This window comes from Leptodactylus fuscus, chromosome 1, assembly GCF_031893055.1.
Source record: "Leptodactylus fuscus isolate aLepFus1 chromosome 1, aLepFus1.hap2, whole genome shotgun sequence".
In the NCBI taxonomy this organism is placed as follows: Eukaryota; Metazoa; Chordata; class Amphibia; order Anura; family Leptodactylidae; genus Leptodactylus; species Leptodactylus fuscus.
Window position 1 is genome coordinate 148209799 of NC_134265.1, and position 17590 is coordinate 148227388.

The window sequence follows — 17590 nt, forward strand, 5'->3', positions numbered from 1 at the left end:
CCAATGTATAGACTTTCTATGTCTGTCACTAATGATGCCTTTATTCTACCATGTGATGTAGAAAGTCTCCCGTATGCTCAGGTGCAGGTGCCCTGCACGGTACTCATAGCCAGGCACCTGTCCCATATGTATGTAGTGCAAAGCATTATAAAAGTGGTCACAAGTTAAAGAGATTGTGCAGGCATAAATTTAGTTTTTTAATGAGGCAAAAATCAGCAACCTTAGAAAGGGACCCAGGGACGTCACTTGTAGCAACGTCCTTTGTCCTTCTCTGCAGAGCTGCTGGACCAGACTGTGCTGGGGGACACAAGCATATGAAATGCAGCATTAAAAAAAAAAAAAAAAATTTTTTTTTTTTTTAAATGTTCCACAAAACGTCATCAATAGAAACATCAGGTCTTGCCGCAAAAAAAAAAGAGCTATCACATAATAAAGCATTGAATAAATTTATCAGGTTATTTAAGCCACACAGTGAATAGCGCACAATTTCTAGCATAAAAAACAATGGCAAACTTGCTGTTCTTCTCTATTCCTTCTCAGAAAGGGTAATACATGAAATCTATCTACCCCTAAATAGTAAATTAAACTCTACCTCATGTCCTTCAAAAAAACATGCCCTTTTACTTATTCATCTGAAAATATGATAAGCTCCGGAATAGGATCTTTTGTTACCCGTTCCCATCCGTCAAGGATCCGTTGCTTCCATTGTTCAGCTCATATAACTGAGCAGAGCAATAGAAATGTGAAAGAAGCCTATCTGAATCAAATATGTATTGTGAAAAAAATATTAATTGTTGCCGTTGAGACTTGTTTGGTGTATTGATGCACATAACGCACCCTACAAATCTTCAAAGTAAGATACAGCTTTATTTAATAAAATGACATATTTAAGGAGCAGATATATATATATATATATATATATATATATATATATATATATATATATATAATATTGCAGGATTAGACAACCACATAAGAAAAGGACCATCAACAAGAAGTCAAAGCTGAGTGTGTATAAGTAAAATGAGTAGAGGTGAGTGAGTACTATTCGAAACGGCAGTTTCGAATAGCACGCACCCATAGGAATGAATGGACGCAGGGGGTTAAGCGGCAGGACGCCAGCCCTGGTTGCGTCCATTCATTCCTATGGGTGCGTGCTATTCGAAACTACAGTTTCGAATAGTACTCTCTCATCCCTTTAAAAAAAACCCCAAAAAACCCCAATGGTTAGGCTCCCATCATAGCCTCCTAGGTTAGATGATGTACAAAGTATATAGAAATATACAAAAATCACCCAAATGTAGTAAAATCAAGAGGGAAGAAAAGAGACACACAAACCAAAAGTTTAGACAGAATTTAAATGGGAAAACCCCATATCTGCCAGTAGTGATAGGCATGCCCTGGTGCGCATGTCACTCAATCGGCTTTGTGTGGGGTAATGACCCAGTACTGAAGCATACAACCTTATTAAGCGTATTTGAGCCAACAAATAGACAAAATACACATGACTAAAGTGGACAAGAGAAAAGCATAAATAAAAAGCGCCACACCAGGAATGGGAGGACTGGAAATATTATGGGAATAGTCGTAAGATGGCAACAGAGGCTAAAAAGTGACTGTGCATGTGTGAAATGCTTGCGCATGCGCAATCGTTACTGATGGGGGGGGGGGGGCATGAAGGGTCCTATTTAAAGTGGTTGTGTGTCCAGCTTTTACATATGTTGTATGTAGACTCTTGCTATATATGTATAAATTTGTCTTTTCCCATACACAATCTCATTTGCAGTGGGGTTCCTCAAAACTACCTCAGCATTATATGTCCAGCATGACTTGGAATTTATGAAGGTTTTAAGAGGCCACTATATGCTACATAGCTAAAGAGACACAATGCTAATATCTTCTATAATATCTTTAAGTGATGCTCTGTTCATATCAGCAACCTCAATGCAGTGCCAGATTTGTTGCACAGTGAACACCAGTGATGGCCAAGCTTCCCTACTGCGTAATAATGGTGTCAACTGTCTTCCTTATTCATGCAGCATTATTCTTTTTGTCAACAACGGCAGAATCTGCAGTACAAGCTGCAACGTAGCTGTGAACACTTCCTAAACTGTATAAAAGCAGTACCTGCACTGCTTTTAGGAGTACACCACTTTATAGCCGGAAAGCAGCATGTGTAGGGAATTATTTACAGCAACTCTATGTACTGTCATTGTGAGTGCAGCAAGGTTTCCTCTCCTTGTCTTAGGGCTAGTTCACACGGGGGCAAAGAGGCTGATTTTGACAGCGGATTTTTCTTCAAAATCCACCCCTTTACAATAGTGGTCTATGTAGACTTCTAGCTTTTTTTTTTCTGCTAGCAGAAAAAAAAAGAAGCGACATGACCTTTCTTCAGGCGTTTTCCGCCTGAAGAAAGCAATAGAAGTGAATGGGAGGCGAAAAAGGCGCATTTTTTTTCCCGCGTGTTTTTTTGCAAGAAAAAGCGTTGCGGTATTTTGCAAAAAAACACCACTCTTTTTCGGCCCATATACTTTATGGGAGGGGAAAACAGCCTGGTGTTTTTTTAAGTGGTTTTTTTAAAAAACAAAACAAAAAAAAACGCTCCAAAAAAAGCTACAAAAGTGCGGCAAGGTCCAAAAAAAGCTTCCTAATTAGGAAGTATGTGTTTTGTTTTTTTTTCCCGCTGCCAAAATAAGCCACACGTGTCATTTAGGCTTAGTTCACACGTAAATTACAAGTCCTTTGCACCAAGAATTGCTGGAACTGAACCTGGGGCTTCTCTCTACAAGATTAGAAGTTCTCAAACTCCTGCATGGAGAAATGCATAGGACCGAGATCAAGTCCAATAGCATAAGGTCATTTTACTAGTGTAGGGGCCCCAAACCTGGTGGACGGTTCCCTTCATGAAGAGCATCATGTTGTTCACCATGAGAGTGATGAATGAAAACATTTTACTATTGTGTTTAGCCTCTGAAATTGCTTAGCTTTTAGCTGAAGTATTTCAGAGTGCCTTATCATGTTAGATCATCAGATAATGCAGAACGTGGTCGGTGTTCTGACAACCATGCTGTTAGCGTGGTTTACACAGGCCATGTCTTCTTTGGGAAGTCTCTTCCTTTCAGAGAAAGCAATACTTGAAAATAAAGTTGTGTGTAGGTCACTCAATTTTCTTTTCCCACCAGTAAGTTATTTCACACTTTAATTCTGTAATTTACTAGGATTATTAAGCATTATATATGTTTGTTTTTTTCACACAACTTTACTGAATCCATGATTTTGCTATTAGCTGTCTGGCTAGGTAAGGCAAGGTGTTCAGCCCTTCTGTTTTGATCGTTCAGAAGCAAGGACAACCTCATGTATGTATATATTAGCGTATTACTGTACTATGGAAAACCTATGTATAACGTGTGTGTGTGTATATACATATATAATATATTTATTTATATTCATATTCATCTAGATGTGCATCTGCACACTGTTTGGGGGGTATGCCTTAGCTTGCCTGGGTGTTGGTCTCGGCTTTAAATTCTTAGAAAAGAACTTTTCCCCTCAATTGCATGTGAAATAAAACCTATTTGGAAATTGTGGAATCATCTCTGAACGGGGGCTGTCAGCAGAATCTTGCAAAGTGTGACTGTTGTAAAATTGTGAAAATGCTTCTTTATTCACTTATCTGACTTCATTCTCCTCCCTTGTAAACTGCCCAAATCAACTCCCTTGATAAATCTGTCCTATTGATTTTATATGTGACTGAACAGTGTCTACAACATGCCAAAAGTGGTCAGTGTTTAGATACTGCCTTAAAGGGGTTGGCCACTTTCAGACCAATATTGAGAGACAAATGTTATGGTTTATGTAATAAAAAGATATACAATTTTTCAATATACTTTCTGTATCGATTCCTCACGGTTTTCTAGATCTCTGCTTGTTGTCATTCATTCTGTTACTTCTAGTGGATAAAACTCTGCCCATGGTCATGTGATTTACGGTCCATGGTCATGTGATGTGTACACAGATTTACAGTCACAGCACAGTAATCAGACATCTGCCTGGTAAGGAGCTGTGCACCTGTGTGCTCATCACATGACCATGGACCGTAAATCACATGACCATGGTCAGAGTTTTATCCACTAGAAGTAACAGAATGAATGACAGCAAGCCGAAAGCTAGAAAACCGTGAGGAATTGATACAGAAAGTATATTGGAAAATTGTATTTATTTTTATTGTGCAAAAAAAATGTTATTGTTTGTAATATTGATCAAAGTGGCCAACCCCTTTAATATGTGGATTGACTTTCAACGCCTCCTTTAGTCTTGCTATGGATGTGATACTTTTTGGTTTAAGATCCCTTCTGTATGTAGTGATATTTTTTTTTTTTTGAATAGTTTTTCTTGGTAGTATTAATAAACAGGACATCGGTTTACCTATTCCAGTTTTTTTGTCTAGGTGAGCAGTGAGTTGGAATGGAAGAACAGTGCACACCCATCTATTGAATGACAAATCTTAAAATGTGAAGAATTGATATTCATAGTATGTTGAAACGATGTAAAATGTTTATTTGCTAAAACCTAATGGTGGTCCATCAGAAATCAGCGATTCCCCCTCTGCAAGCTGTGAGTGTTTTATATCCAGTTTCTAAAATGTCAAATGTTTTTACAACTTAGGCTAAGGCCCCACGTGGCGGGCCGCAGTGAAAAAAACGCTTTGAACGCATTGATGTTTTCTCTGCGCTTTCTGCAAAGATACCTATAGTTTCCATAGGTATAATTGAAATGCTGCAATTTTCAAAAACGCCATGGTTTTGGAAATCCCAGCTTTTCCACTGTGCTTATTTTTCTGCAATGTATGGATGGGATTAGATAAAACTGACCGGTATTGGTTAGGCCACCTGGGGCCTCAGTCATAAACTGGTATTCCCATGAACATAACCATTTATAAATTTGTAGATATTTAAAAGTTAAACATTTTTTGCAAGTATAAGTAAACATTTTGCTAAATTTTAAAGACTTTCTCTCTTTGTGGTCACAGTCTGTTGTCTTGATCGGTTTCCAGTGAATATGACCACAAATGCAGGACCTTTCTAAGGTCAGAAAATTAGCCATGATTTCCTTATTGTGGCCGGGATATCTACATACTTATAGTGTCCCTGCCTGATACCCCAGCTACAATAAGAAAATCATTGCCAGGTTCCTGACAAGTTCCAGACCATAGAAAGATTCTGCATTTGTGGTCGTATCCATCGGCAACTGAGCAAGACGACAGAATGTCACCACTAAGATGGTTAGAGAAAGTCTTTAAAAACTCTCAGACTTTTTAGCTACTTATATTTGCAAAAATGTTTAACTTTCGAATCAAATATACGTTTATGTTCATGGGTATACCCCTTTAAGCTAAGGCTCCACATTGCGGAAACGCAGAATTTTTTGATTGCAGATTTTGCTGCAGTTTTTTGATCCAAAGTCAACAGTGGAGTTAACAGAAGGGAAACATGTAAGAGCTTCAGGGGGTATAAGGCTATCCCTTTAGGCTGCACAGCCACTACAGTGTGCAGATCAGTCTGCTTCCAGTTCCATACTCTGTGCACTAAGCTCCACACTGCTCTAATGTTGATGATCTATCCCTAAGGATACACCATTGATACATTCATCTTGGATAACCTCTTTTCAGTCTTGATGATCCACAAAAGAAATTAGCTGAGGAAGGTTGCTTTTCAGATTTCAGCAGACTTTTTTGTTATCATTTTCACTCGTCTGTCAGAAAATGTATGTAACAGTGCACACTGTATAATAGGCCAAGCAAACTGTGTAGTGTGTAAGGGCTTGATGCCTGTTTTGGTAGTAGTCTGTATTAACATAATACAATATCAAATGGAAAAAAAAGACAATTGTCAGCATTCTTTGGTTTGCTGATGATTTTAATGCTAAAGGCTATAGACTTCTAGGAATTAATCTAGACTTGGATTTTACATCATGATTAGAATTATGTAACAGGTTTAGTTCTTTGAGCGTCACATGGTGCTTGCTGGATTTACAGATTCAAATGATCAAACTATATACAACAAGATATCCAAAGTGCCAGAAAATGTTAATGAAAAAGGTAATTCCCTTGATGTATCAGAGAAAAACCTACCTGTGAATGACAAGCTACTTGTATGAATTCCTACCTGCTGCAGCCATTTTTTCATTTTTATTTTTTTACCTCGTGTTCCATAACTGTAGTTTTCCATTCACAGAGCTGTATGAGGACTTTTTTTTTTTTTTGCTATAAATTCATCTTGACAATCTGGAGCCTATTGAAAGTTCCCATGCTTGTCATTATAGGCTGTGTTATGTATTAGCATTGCAGTATATTCTATAAGTGATCAGACTCGCTGTGGTTTTAAGACACCCCCCCCCCCCCATAGGGGCTAAAAATAAGTTTAAAAAAAAAAAGTTGCATACTAGACAAAGTAAAAACTAAGCCTTTGAGAAAGTTGCGCAAACATATAGTTTCTTTTTCTCATTCTACCTATTCTGACTTTCATATTAAATGGTACCGTTCCATAGTATATTTTGTTACACAAAAATTAAGCCCTGCTATGGCTCTGTGGACAGAAAAATAAAAAAAGGTATAGATTTTGGAAAGTCTTTTCCAGTGCACACAAGTGTCACATACCTGACCAATGCCCTCATGTAGTTATTGTGCCTCTTTTAAGCTGGGTTTACATGGGGGTTTTTAGTCCAGATTTTGACATGGAAACAGGCTAAAAAAAAAAAAAAAAAAAAAAAAAAGCCTCCCATTGAATCCAATGAGTTTCCCCTCGCAGAAAAAAGAAGTGACATGCCCTTTCTTCAAGTGGTTTGAATCAGCCGTGGACATCCGCCTCGCGACACTCCCTCCCGACTAAGCCCATTCATTTGGGCCTAATCTGGTGCGGAATGCCGCTACTGGATGCCGGTGTACTGAATGCACTGCACTGGCATTCAGTCGCGGATAGCCGTTTTTTGGACCAGATTCTGAGGCAGCCTCCGCGTCAAAATCTGGCCCAAAAAACTCCCGTGTGAACCCAGCTTTACTGATACAGCCTCCCTCCAGAAAATCCTTAACTATATGCTCTCCAATTGCTTCTGGCACTTAAAGGTTAATTTTCTCTTTTCTGACAGCAAAGGGCTGTGTATCAAATCTTTACTTGCCTCCCTCTAGTGCCTCAAAGGACAGTGGTAATAAATATCCACACACAGACTGCCAGACATCCAAGGGAATGAGATCAATGAAATTTAATCAGCCTCAGTGAGATGATGATAATGGTGACCTTCAGCCTCCCTCCTTCCCATAGTGGCCGCTACTACCACTGCCATCTCTATAGTTACACCAGGGATTATGGGCCTCTTAAGGTTCCTGGGCTCAGGTGCCAATGTGCCTTCTTCCCCATTCAACTTTCACCCCTGATCATGGCAGTCTGCATAAAGCCTAAACCTATAATGCAATGAGGTTGTTTGTCTACCTCCAATATGAAAGCTTGTTGCCAACTTTTAGAAACAATGGTAACCACATTTAGGTCTATAGTTCAGCACTGGAAGAATTAGTGTAGACTTTAGTTTGACTTTAGTTATAAAACCACATTTTCCTACTCTGCCCGCAAGGATTTTGTGCTAAATGTTCAATCTGGCATTTGTGACATTGTATGCAAAAGCACAATGTTAGCACAGCGATTTTGACTATATTTGCATAATGAGAATACTGAAATGTTCTTGGTTTGTTTGTGAAGAGAAGACGGATTAATCTGCAAATTACTTATTAGGAGCTTTCACCTGTCCCGCTTGACTGCTGCTCCACACCATAAATATCATGATCGGTTGGCTGCTTAAAGGACCACTAAACCTAGAATCCAAACAAATAAATAATTCCGTATATGACACCTCACATCATCTCCTGATCTTTCTTACTGTTTCTTTTATATCATAATTACAGAGCCTGAAAAATAAATTAGAAAGCAATGTTTTCTTCTCTATGGCAGCAGCCATGTTCCTTCCCTCTTTCACGCTAATGCTAGTGCATGTCAGCTAGGAAGTTTAGCCAAAACCTCGCCCTCTCTCTGTTCAGAATACCAATACACTGTGACCCAGATTTACTAACTAGAGTGTCCAAAAGTGTGCCTAAACTTGGGGTATTTTAAGTGTACAGGGGTACATCTCCTACGGCCCACTAACCACTTTTAAGACCATGAATGGAGTAGGGTGGAAATCTAGGTGTGTCGAGTTATACTAGATAATCCTTTATCGGTCTGGACTTGTGTTCCGGTACATGTGACCTCTTGACATGCGTTAGACTTAAGATGCTGAAGCCTGGAAAGGATTTAGCAGAAGGGAGAAGTATAAAGCTAGGACTACACAATGATTTGTTTGCGATGGGTTGCTTTGCGATTCTACTTTATTCATGTTTGGGAGTGGGATTGCATGAGTTTGCAAATGTTCGACATGGTCGTGGCACACAGAGGGTTGTAATATGACTCCATTCACTAATAAGAGTGAAGGACTATAAAGACAACTTGACAATCTTTGTTCCCCTACACACGGCCAAAATCGCCACGTATCCCTAGCTGAAGTGGTTCCTTTATATTTCACATTCCTTTGGAAGAAAATGCATACAAATCTGCAGCAAAAATGCAGTTTTTCAACGACCTGTGACCTATTTGTGCTTGACTATTTGATGAATTGAAAGATTATGACTAGAGATGAGCGAACACTATTCGAAACAGCCATTTCAAATAGCACACTCCCAAAGAAATGAATGGACGTAGCTGCTTCCATTCATTTATATGGGTGCGTGCTATTCGGAATGGCTGTTCCGAATAGTTTTCGCTCATTTCTAATTATGACATGATCGTGTTGTCAGCCATATTACCATGTGTCACAATTTGTCAGCCTGCATGGTTGAGAATCTCTCTACTCTTTCTCTAAATCTAAGGGTCCATTCACATGGAGGAAAATGGCACTGGATTTGGTGCTGAATTTCAGTGCTGAAAAAGAAAAAAACAAAAACAAAACCCACCTCCCATTGACTTCAATGGGTTCCTTTTTTTGCTAGCAGAACTGAAATTCTGGTATCAGAAAAAGGAACCCATTGAAGTCAATGGGAGGCTTTTTATTCAGCACCATTTTCCTCCATGTGAATGGACCCAAACATGCATATTATTGGGAGCATCAGATCTGCTGCTAAATGGCTGCTGACTCTTTAATGGTTATCCCTGCCTCGGTATTGTCAATTTACAAACAAGATGTCGCTCTATGTAGGCAACACTTTTAAGTTTATTAAAAAGCTATGAAGTATAAAAGGATGTGTTCATTGAATTACATTTTTGTCCATTTGTACCTACATTAGCAGTGTTCTATATTCAGTAGCTGGCTTGTATGTTATGGCTTTGAAGCAGAGGTATGTTTACAGAGCGTTGCTAGTAAATGGCTCTGTCAGATGCACAATAGACTCTTGGCATCCATTTAGAAACTTACTGACACTCTGCAGGCGGAGTTGTAAAACTGTGCATGTGAATAAATAAACCTTCCGTCAATATTAAAAGCTTCTGACAGATATGTCAGGTATATGGAAAAAGGTTGTTTATGGAATATAGATGTGCCTTGGCTGCTTCATTCTGACACACTAATAACTAGTATCTGCAAACCTACTTGAAAGCCTTGCCATACTGGCAGAGTGGGGTTTTAGACCTATACATGTTGTGAGAAGGTGACAGGCAGAGTGCTGGAGTCCCGGTATATCTCCTTCAGATTTCTGAAATGTGTGGTCCAGGGTGGATCTTGAATAAGCTGCAGCCCAGGCGTGGGTCATAGGCTTATTATTGGGCCACAAAAGGTTGCAGAGCCTGCACTTCAGGGCAGATCCTGTGTGGAAGTGGCTGGGTCTGTCCTGACACTGAGAGCCTGGTGTTACGATAGTGTGTGTGTGTGTGTGTGTGTGTGTGTTTATTTTATTTTTTATTTTTGTGTGGCTTGTAGTAAGCCACATGCACAGTTAGTATTTTCTGTTTAGTTAGCGCTCGGATGAGCAGGATTTTGGTTTGACATTATTTTGACTGAAGTTAAGGTTGCATTTTATTTTGCTCATTTTTGTGCCTGAAGGTTTATGTATTTTGCTGTTTTTGTTAAATAAATCGCTTTGCGGCAAGATTTGTCGCTTTCTCTGACTGCTTGGGTCTGCATCATTGCTTCTACCGAGCTACCGTCCCCATAATGTATATCGGAGCGTATCTTCCCAGCTTCATGTATATTGGTTTTTTTTTTTCTAAATTTGAACTGTTCCTCATTTCTTAAGACTTTCCTGTTATATATGCAGAGAATCCTATTAATATTATAAATGTGAAAGTTTGTGAGTTTGGATGTTTGTGTGTTCGGATGTTTGTTAGTCAATCACGCAAAACCCGCTTGACCGATTTGGCTGAAATTTTCCACAAACATAGTCACTACACTTGATTGCGCAATAGGCTACTTTTCGTCACAATAGCGCACATACGTTTTTCCCAGGACCCCCACAAACCCCAAACTCACATCACTATCTCTGCAATCTCACACACTTTGGACCCCGATTTGGCTGAAATTTTCCACAAACATAGTCCCTACACTCGATTGCGCAATAGGCTACTTTTCGTCACAATAGCGCACATACGTTTTTCCCAGGACCCTTTGGATGTTCGGATCTTTGGCGGTCAATCACGCAAAAACCGCTCCACCGATTTGGCTGAAATTTTCCACAAACATAGTCCCTACACTCGATTGCGCAATAGGCTACTTTTCGTCACAATAGCGCACATACGTTTTTCCCAGGACCCTTTGGATGTTCGGATCTTTGGCGGTCAATCACGCAAAAACCGCTCCACCGATTTGGCTGAAATTTTCCACAAACATAGTCCCTACACTCGATTGCACAATAGGCTACTTTTCGTCACAATAGCGCACATACGTTTTTCCCAGGACCCCCACAAAACCCAAACTCACATCACTATCTCTGCAATCTCACACACTTTGGACCATAGCAAGCCACAAAATTCATATTACCCTCTACAGCAGAGGTCAGCAACCCCTGGCACACATGCCAAGAGTGGCACTCCTGCAATATTTCACTGGCACACCAGCAGCACAGGACCTGCAAGAGTTAAATGAAGTCTCTGCTAGAGCTAAGGCATAAGGACACTCCCCTTTGAGAGGGGTGCAGGAAACCCAGGGGGTGGAGCTTAATCGCTCAAGTCTCTGCCTGCTATAGTGATAGCTCCTGCCGAAGCTGCTAGCAAACTGAAAGTAAGAAACACACAGCTCCCTTCCTTTACTTCCTATTCTCATTAATGTCAGGCATGGGGTTATTAGTTTAGTGTTAGTAACTCCATGTACCTCACATTAATAGGAATAAACCCCATCATGTCCCTCATATTAACCCCTGTGTGCCCCATATAAAGGTTACTAATATGTGAGACATATGGAGGTAATAATAAAAGACCTCAGTAATGAAGATACTTAATTATTACCTCCAAGTCTCTCACATATCAGTAACTAGAGATGAGCGAGTACTGTTGGGATCAGCTGATCCGAACAGCACGCTCCATAGAAATGAATGAATGCACCTGGTACTTCCGCTTGGACGTAGCCAGCGCGCTTAACCCCCCGCGTGCCGGCTACGTCCATTCATTTCTATCCGAGCGTGCTGTTCGGATCGGCTGATCCCAACAGTACTCGCTCATCTCTATCAGTAACTCTTACACTGGGGTTAATGTGAGGGACATGATGGGGTTAATTGCTATTAATAAGAGGCACATGGAGTTACTAAACTGTCATGCACAGGGCCAGACTTTATGTGGCTTACTCAAGAGTATCCTGTGCCCAAAACTTACATGTACTGGCGGAAAATAACAAATCATACAATGTCGTATATCGAAGTATATTAACCTGAAATACCTCTGTCCCAAAGTCACTATGTACAGTTTATACCAACACCGTATAGCGGCTGAAATACAAATTACATTCAACACAAAAGTCTCATGTGCTATCAGAATTACAGCAACAACAAGATACACAGTTACATTTTATATCCCATACCTTATACACAGTACAAAAACCTTACCCGCGCCTGTATATACCCACTTCTACAATCACCGCAGACGAAGTCGCGGGTACCAGCTAGTATCTAATATAGGATACTGTATAGCGGACATTATATTTATACCTATCATATACACACATGGCTTCCAGAGTATCTTTGAGAGGCTTATGACTACCAAGTGTCCAGGATTTCTGTCATATTTCTCGAGTACCCCATGAATGGCCTGACAGAGCACAGACCTAACAAACAGTAAATACTAGATTGTGGCCTCTCAAAAGTGCCACACCGAGGTGGCTATGTACCAGTGCCTTTCTGTAACACAAATGTAGGCTTTCTATAGTGCCATAGAAGAAAAACATACTTTGTATTATAAGGGGACAGGTGACAGACCATATTTCTTTGTAATAACTACAGTCAACATTGCAGTGCGATTACTTAGAAGCGGTGCTATGTAGATGGAATAGTTTGGTTATGTGGTCGGCACAATGCCATGTTATTGCTTTGCTAGCGCTGTTTTGCTTTCAGTGTTTTTTGATCAGTGAAGTGTAGAATATCTACAAGGTTTCCTCAATGTATGCAGTAGGTGTGAGGTGTGGCCCAGTGTTGTGAGCACTGAAGGTAGAAGTTCTGCTGTAAGGCCGGGCAGTTTATCACAAAATAATCAAAATCTAAAGTGTCACATGGATTTATTTTGATTATTTTGCACCCATGCCATCCTGTCTCAGACTGCTATTGGCTAAAGGATATGTCACTAAACGTACGCTATCCAGTTAAGACATCTGATATGTAACTAACTAATGCTAAAATTCAATGGCTTATGTCCTGTAAAAAGGGATTTTTCTAAACGAATTGTTCGTTAATTGTAATGAAGGTAAAATGTTCCCATTTTGATTTGAGTCCTAATTGCCCAGTCCTATTCTGCAGTGCAAATGGTGTAACTAGGGCTGAAGCTTAGGCACATATTGCTAGTCATGATTTTGGATTCTGAACAACTAGATGTTGTCTGCCAGAGAAAAATGGGTGACTATCCCTGCTAAGTACTGGAAAGCTAACCATACACATCAGATGTATATCTGCTAACCTGCTGATTATAGTGGGATAGATCAGCCATTTAATGTGTAGGGGAGAGGCTGGAGGTCCCCTATATCAGCAGTTATCTGAGGCATAGGTCATGTTACTTGACATTAGAGATGCCTAGCAGAAGCTGTATCCTCTCATACTAATAGGATTACAAACCTATCCTGCTTAGCCCACCATGCTTGTGCATTGGGGGTGTTGGAAGTATCAGCCAGGATAACTGTCATTTTGTTCATACTGGTTATTTTGCTTCAGTTATTACAGTATTTGCGAGGTTCTACCTGCAGTTTCCAAATCGGAAATGCTATTGTACTCTGGGATCTCTTCAGATCCCAGAGTATAAAAGCGGGGTCCATGGAAAGTGATCAAACAAACAAACAAAAATCTGTGCTACTCACCTCTCCTGAGCTCTCTGCCTGCCATCTTTGGCGCTTTTGGCCCCTGACAAAGCTGCATACCAGCGATACACGTGGATCTTTCTTTGTTCCCTGGCAATGGAATTGGACATACACACAACCTTGCATGTACTGGTAATTGGTTAATCAATGTTATATTTTGGATTATTTAAAAATTATTTTGTTAGGTTCATTTGCATTCATATTGAATATTATAGTATCATTATGGTATTGTTTACAGTATGGTTTGTTGTGATGGCATTTAGATGACTAGTCTATATTTTGAGATGTTTAGGTTGAGCTTCTGTTTATATTGCCTGGCCACAGGCAGTTCTATATACTGCTGGAAAGCTGTCGGCTTTCCCGATCTGTGCCCCGGGTAAAGCGCTATCGGTCCTGGTACAGTAGCGACCCCCCCCCCAAACGAATAAACCATACTCTCTTGTTCCCAGTGCTTCGGTGTTCCTAAGCATAGTACAGTCTTGCTGCTCTGCAGTCTTGTTTTGCCGGAAGGCCTCACGGCCTGTGATGTCCCAGGTTTCTTTCCTTAGGAAAGTGGGGGCAGCAGGACCGGACCACGCTGGGAGTCACTGGGGAAAGGTGAGTATGTATGTGTTTTGTTTTGTTTTTCTCATGGATATACCCCTCTTAAGCCATTGTTTTGCCATAAACCGCAAACGTATCTTTGTTTCCTTTTACTGCACTTTTTGATATTTCTAACTTCCTCTAATTACTTGTTTTCTGATGAAGGTAGGTTCTCTAGCATGTATGTATAGAAAAGCACCTGACATGTACTACACTTGTCTGTGCTACAAAAACAGAATGGAATTTTTTAGCCACTATTCTAAATCGTACAACAGTATCCATAAAAAAAATTAGAGAAAAGTACTTGCTGAGAAATCTAGAGCTGTGACCAAAAACCAAGCACAATTAAGACACCCCATAAAGCACCTCCTCATTTACATATGAATAAACATCATTTTACATAAAGATGAATGATAGAGCCATATTTGGAATCTATAGAATGACTTCTACTGTTTACAGACCCTTTTTAACGTGATATTCTATTAATTTTTTTTTTTTCATGAAGTAGGTACTGCATTTTTTCTATTTTCCTTGTTATTGTAAGGCACAAATTTATAAATGGAATTTTTAATTTAAAGTGACAAATTCTGACAATGAACTCTGAAAGGTATTTGGATTTGGCTGTATTGTAATTATCATAACATACCCATGAGCTAATAAATCTCTCCTTCAGGTTACAGCTATAAACCTGAGGAGGTTGAAAGACTGTTTTCCTACACCATTCTTAATGCTGGCAAAAGATGAATTAAGAGGATGGAGGTTATTCCTCAGCATTGAAATCTGAAATCTACACCAGTGCTTGATGGGCTTTATTAGTTATGATTATTATTATTATTTATTTGTCCATGAGGATTGTATAGGAAACGGTCAGTCCCAGGTTCAGCAAATGTTTGTTCTCTCTGGTACTGAAAAGTGTTATTTTTATTTCTGCAAATCATGGCCATGAAGGAAGAACTGGCCACAACTCCCAACCGCCAGGGCAGGACTTAGGTGAGTGGTATTGCTCTGTCGCTTTCCTAACTCCAGTTGAGGCATTCTGTTTCTGAAACTATGGTGCTATGGAAGCTACGCATCTCACCTGTACTACTCTATTTGCATAGTTCCTATTCCCCCCTTTTAGAGTTATGGAAATGGCATAGAGCAGCTCTGCTCTTTTGTGGTCGGGACTTGCAGTCAGTTACTTGTGGTTCAACCATGATTTGCGGAGATGGGAATAACATGTTAGGTGGCAGCCTTAGGAATCACTGAGATGTTGTGCATATTCCTTCTGTTCATGATCTGGTGCATGAGTGGTACTCTCCTTGCCAGGCATGGTACGCCCTAGTGGCACTTAAGATGTAATAAACTTCTTTTTCTCTGCAATCAAAATACTATGAATAAGAAATAGGTATGTGCTCTACCAAGTATTGTGAGCCCTGTGGTAAGCATATTACACTTGGTAAACTCCCTATAATTATCTAGTTATGCCTTCACCACACACATTACCTTGCATCAATATATCTGCTATACTGCATAGTTTCTTCGCCACAGAGAAGATCCCATGACAGATACTACTTAGACTCCCATGCTAAAAATTATTGTACACTATGTAATAGACATTTAGAGGTCATAAAAAACCACTATTCCTTATAAACCAACATTTATCAATTTTCAATAATTGTATTGATGAAACTTACAAAATACAAGTTGCAAACCATGTCCTGCGTGCTATACTATTCTGGATGGTTACGACTTACTGAGCAGACTACGGAATTCAGTGAGACATGTTTACAGTTGCTCAGGGATCCGGTGTGTTCTAGCGAATACAACCCTAGGAGATATTTTGGTTGACAGGGAACCAGAAGTTCTAGTGGTTTAATTCTGCTGTGTATTGATAGGGCTCTTGTAACCCACACGGTAAGTAGAGCATTCACTACCCCATGAAAACAAACATTCTGTGGTGGGAAGGATGGCAAGGAATGGCAGCACAGAGAAAACCACAAAGCCTAATAAAAAGGACACTGTCAACAGAAAACTAACTGCATTAGTTTTGTATTTTGCTTTTATCTACAGAGACCGCCTGACTCCTTGGCTAAGATTTAAAGCGGTTAACATTTTGTTCTTAATGTCAATTTTGTTAAATGTTAAAATGTTCTTAACATTTGGGAGTTAGCTGGGGTAGAAGGTGTAATAAAATGTGGGGGAAAAAAACAAGCTTTTGTTAAAGGAAAAAAAAAAAGAGAAAAAAAAAAAATCACAGTAGATCCTTAAGTCTACATGGTACAAAAAACAGAAAATGAAAATCTATACTTGTCTAAAAGCTCCTTGTATTATAAAATTTGGTAACTAATACATCCTTCCTTTGTATTCCTGCAGGTACTGGTGAGAGTGGGAAAAGCACCTTCATTAAGCAGATGAGAATTATTCACGGCTCTGGTTACACAGATGAAGATCGTCGAGGATTCACAAAGCTGGTTTATCAAAATATATTTACTGCCATGCAATCTATGATCCGAGCAATGGACACGCTAAGGATACAGTACTCGTCTGAGCAAAACATGGTAAGTTCACATGTCTCCTGTTTGGGAAATTCCTGGTTATCTCGTGTAAGGCTAGATTCACACTTGGACTGGGCTCTCCATCCACCAAAACAGCAGTTACCTGTGGACCCCATAGACTATAATGGGGTTCTCCATGCTTGACTTTTTTTTTTTTTCTTCACCGACTTTTTGGTGGAATTCTTGGCGGAGTCTCCTATAGACACTCTGACACAAATATGGTGAAAATTTGGTGTCTACTCCTGAAGGCCCCACGTTCCTGTACATCTAACAATTTTTCTGGTCAGAATTTAGTCAGGAGCCAGTGCTCCTTGCTTTATAGTAATCTATAAGGCTATAAGCCTACAGCTTCACTGTCCTGTACTGTATATAGTGTAGACAGTAGAGTAGAGTTGGCAAAGAGGCAGGGGCTTCCAGTATCATGGATCACTATATTGCAAGGAGTTCCATCTTCTGATTTAGACCAGGAAATACGGCCAAAGTATGGACCATATTTTCCAATCTGGATTTCCCCCACATTGGTGAGGCCTTTTATATGTGCTCCATGCCACATACATTGAGATAGCTACACTTTGTCATAGGTAGTGTTTTGGATGCATATGTACCTATTTATGTTATAATCACCAGCATTTGAATTTTTTTTTCTATGGTGACGGCATAATTTTACGGGGTGTAACTTGCCATGGGGTTCGCTCTTTTGAGAGCATTTACACTCCTGAATCTGTAGGGGTAGCTTGAGATTACCCTCAGTAGGCAATTAGACTCTGGCATTGTGTTTTTTTATATAAACAGCTGGGCTGCCAGCTGATTGTATATCCTGTATACTGGCATCTTACAATTATATGGGGTCAGGCTATTACGTGTGTATGCATATGCACTGCAGAGGAATTACTTACTTGTGATGGGAATGCACC

At 39.8% G+C, this 17590-nt stretch overlaps 1 protein-coding gene across 1 annotated transcript in view; it reads left to right on the forward strand.

The window, feature by feature from the left end:
• The window catches only part of LOC142209281 (guanine nucleotide-binding protein subunit alpha-14), a 123082-nt gene that overhangs the window by 28817 nt on the left and 76675 nt on the right, over positions 1-17590 (forward strand). Inside the window, exon 2 of the mRNA XM_075278219.1 lies at positions 16495-16679. Within this exon, the coding sequence (XP_075134320.1) occupies positions 16495-16679 (185 nt within the window). The remainder of the gene's footprint in view (positions 1-16494; positions 16680-17590) is intronic.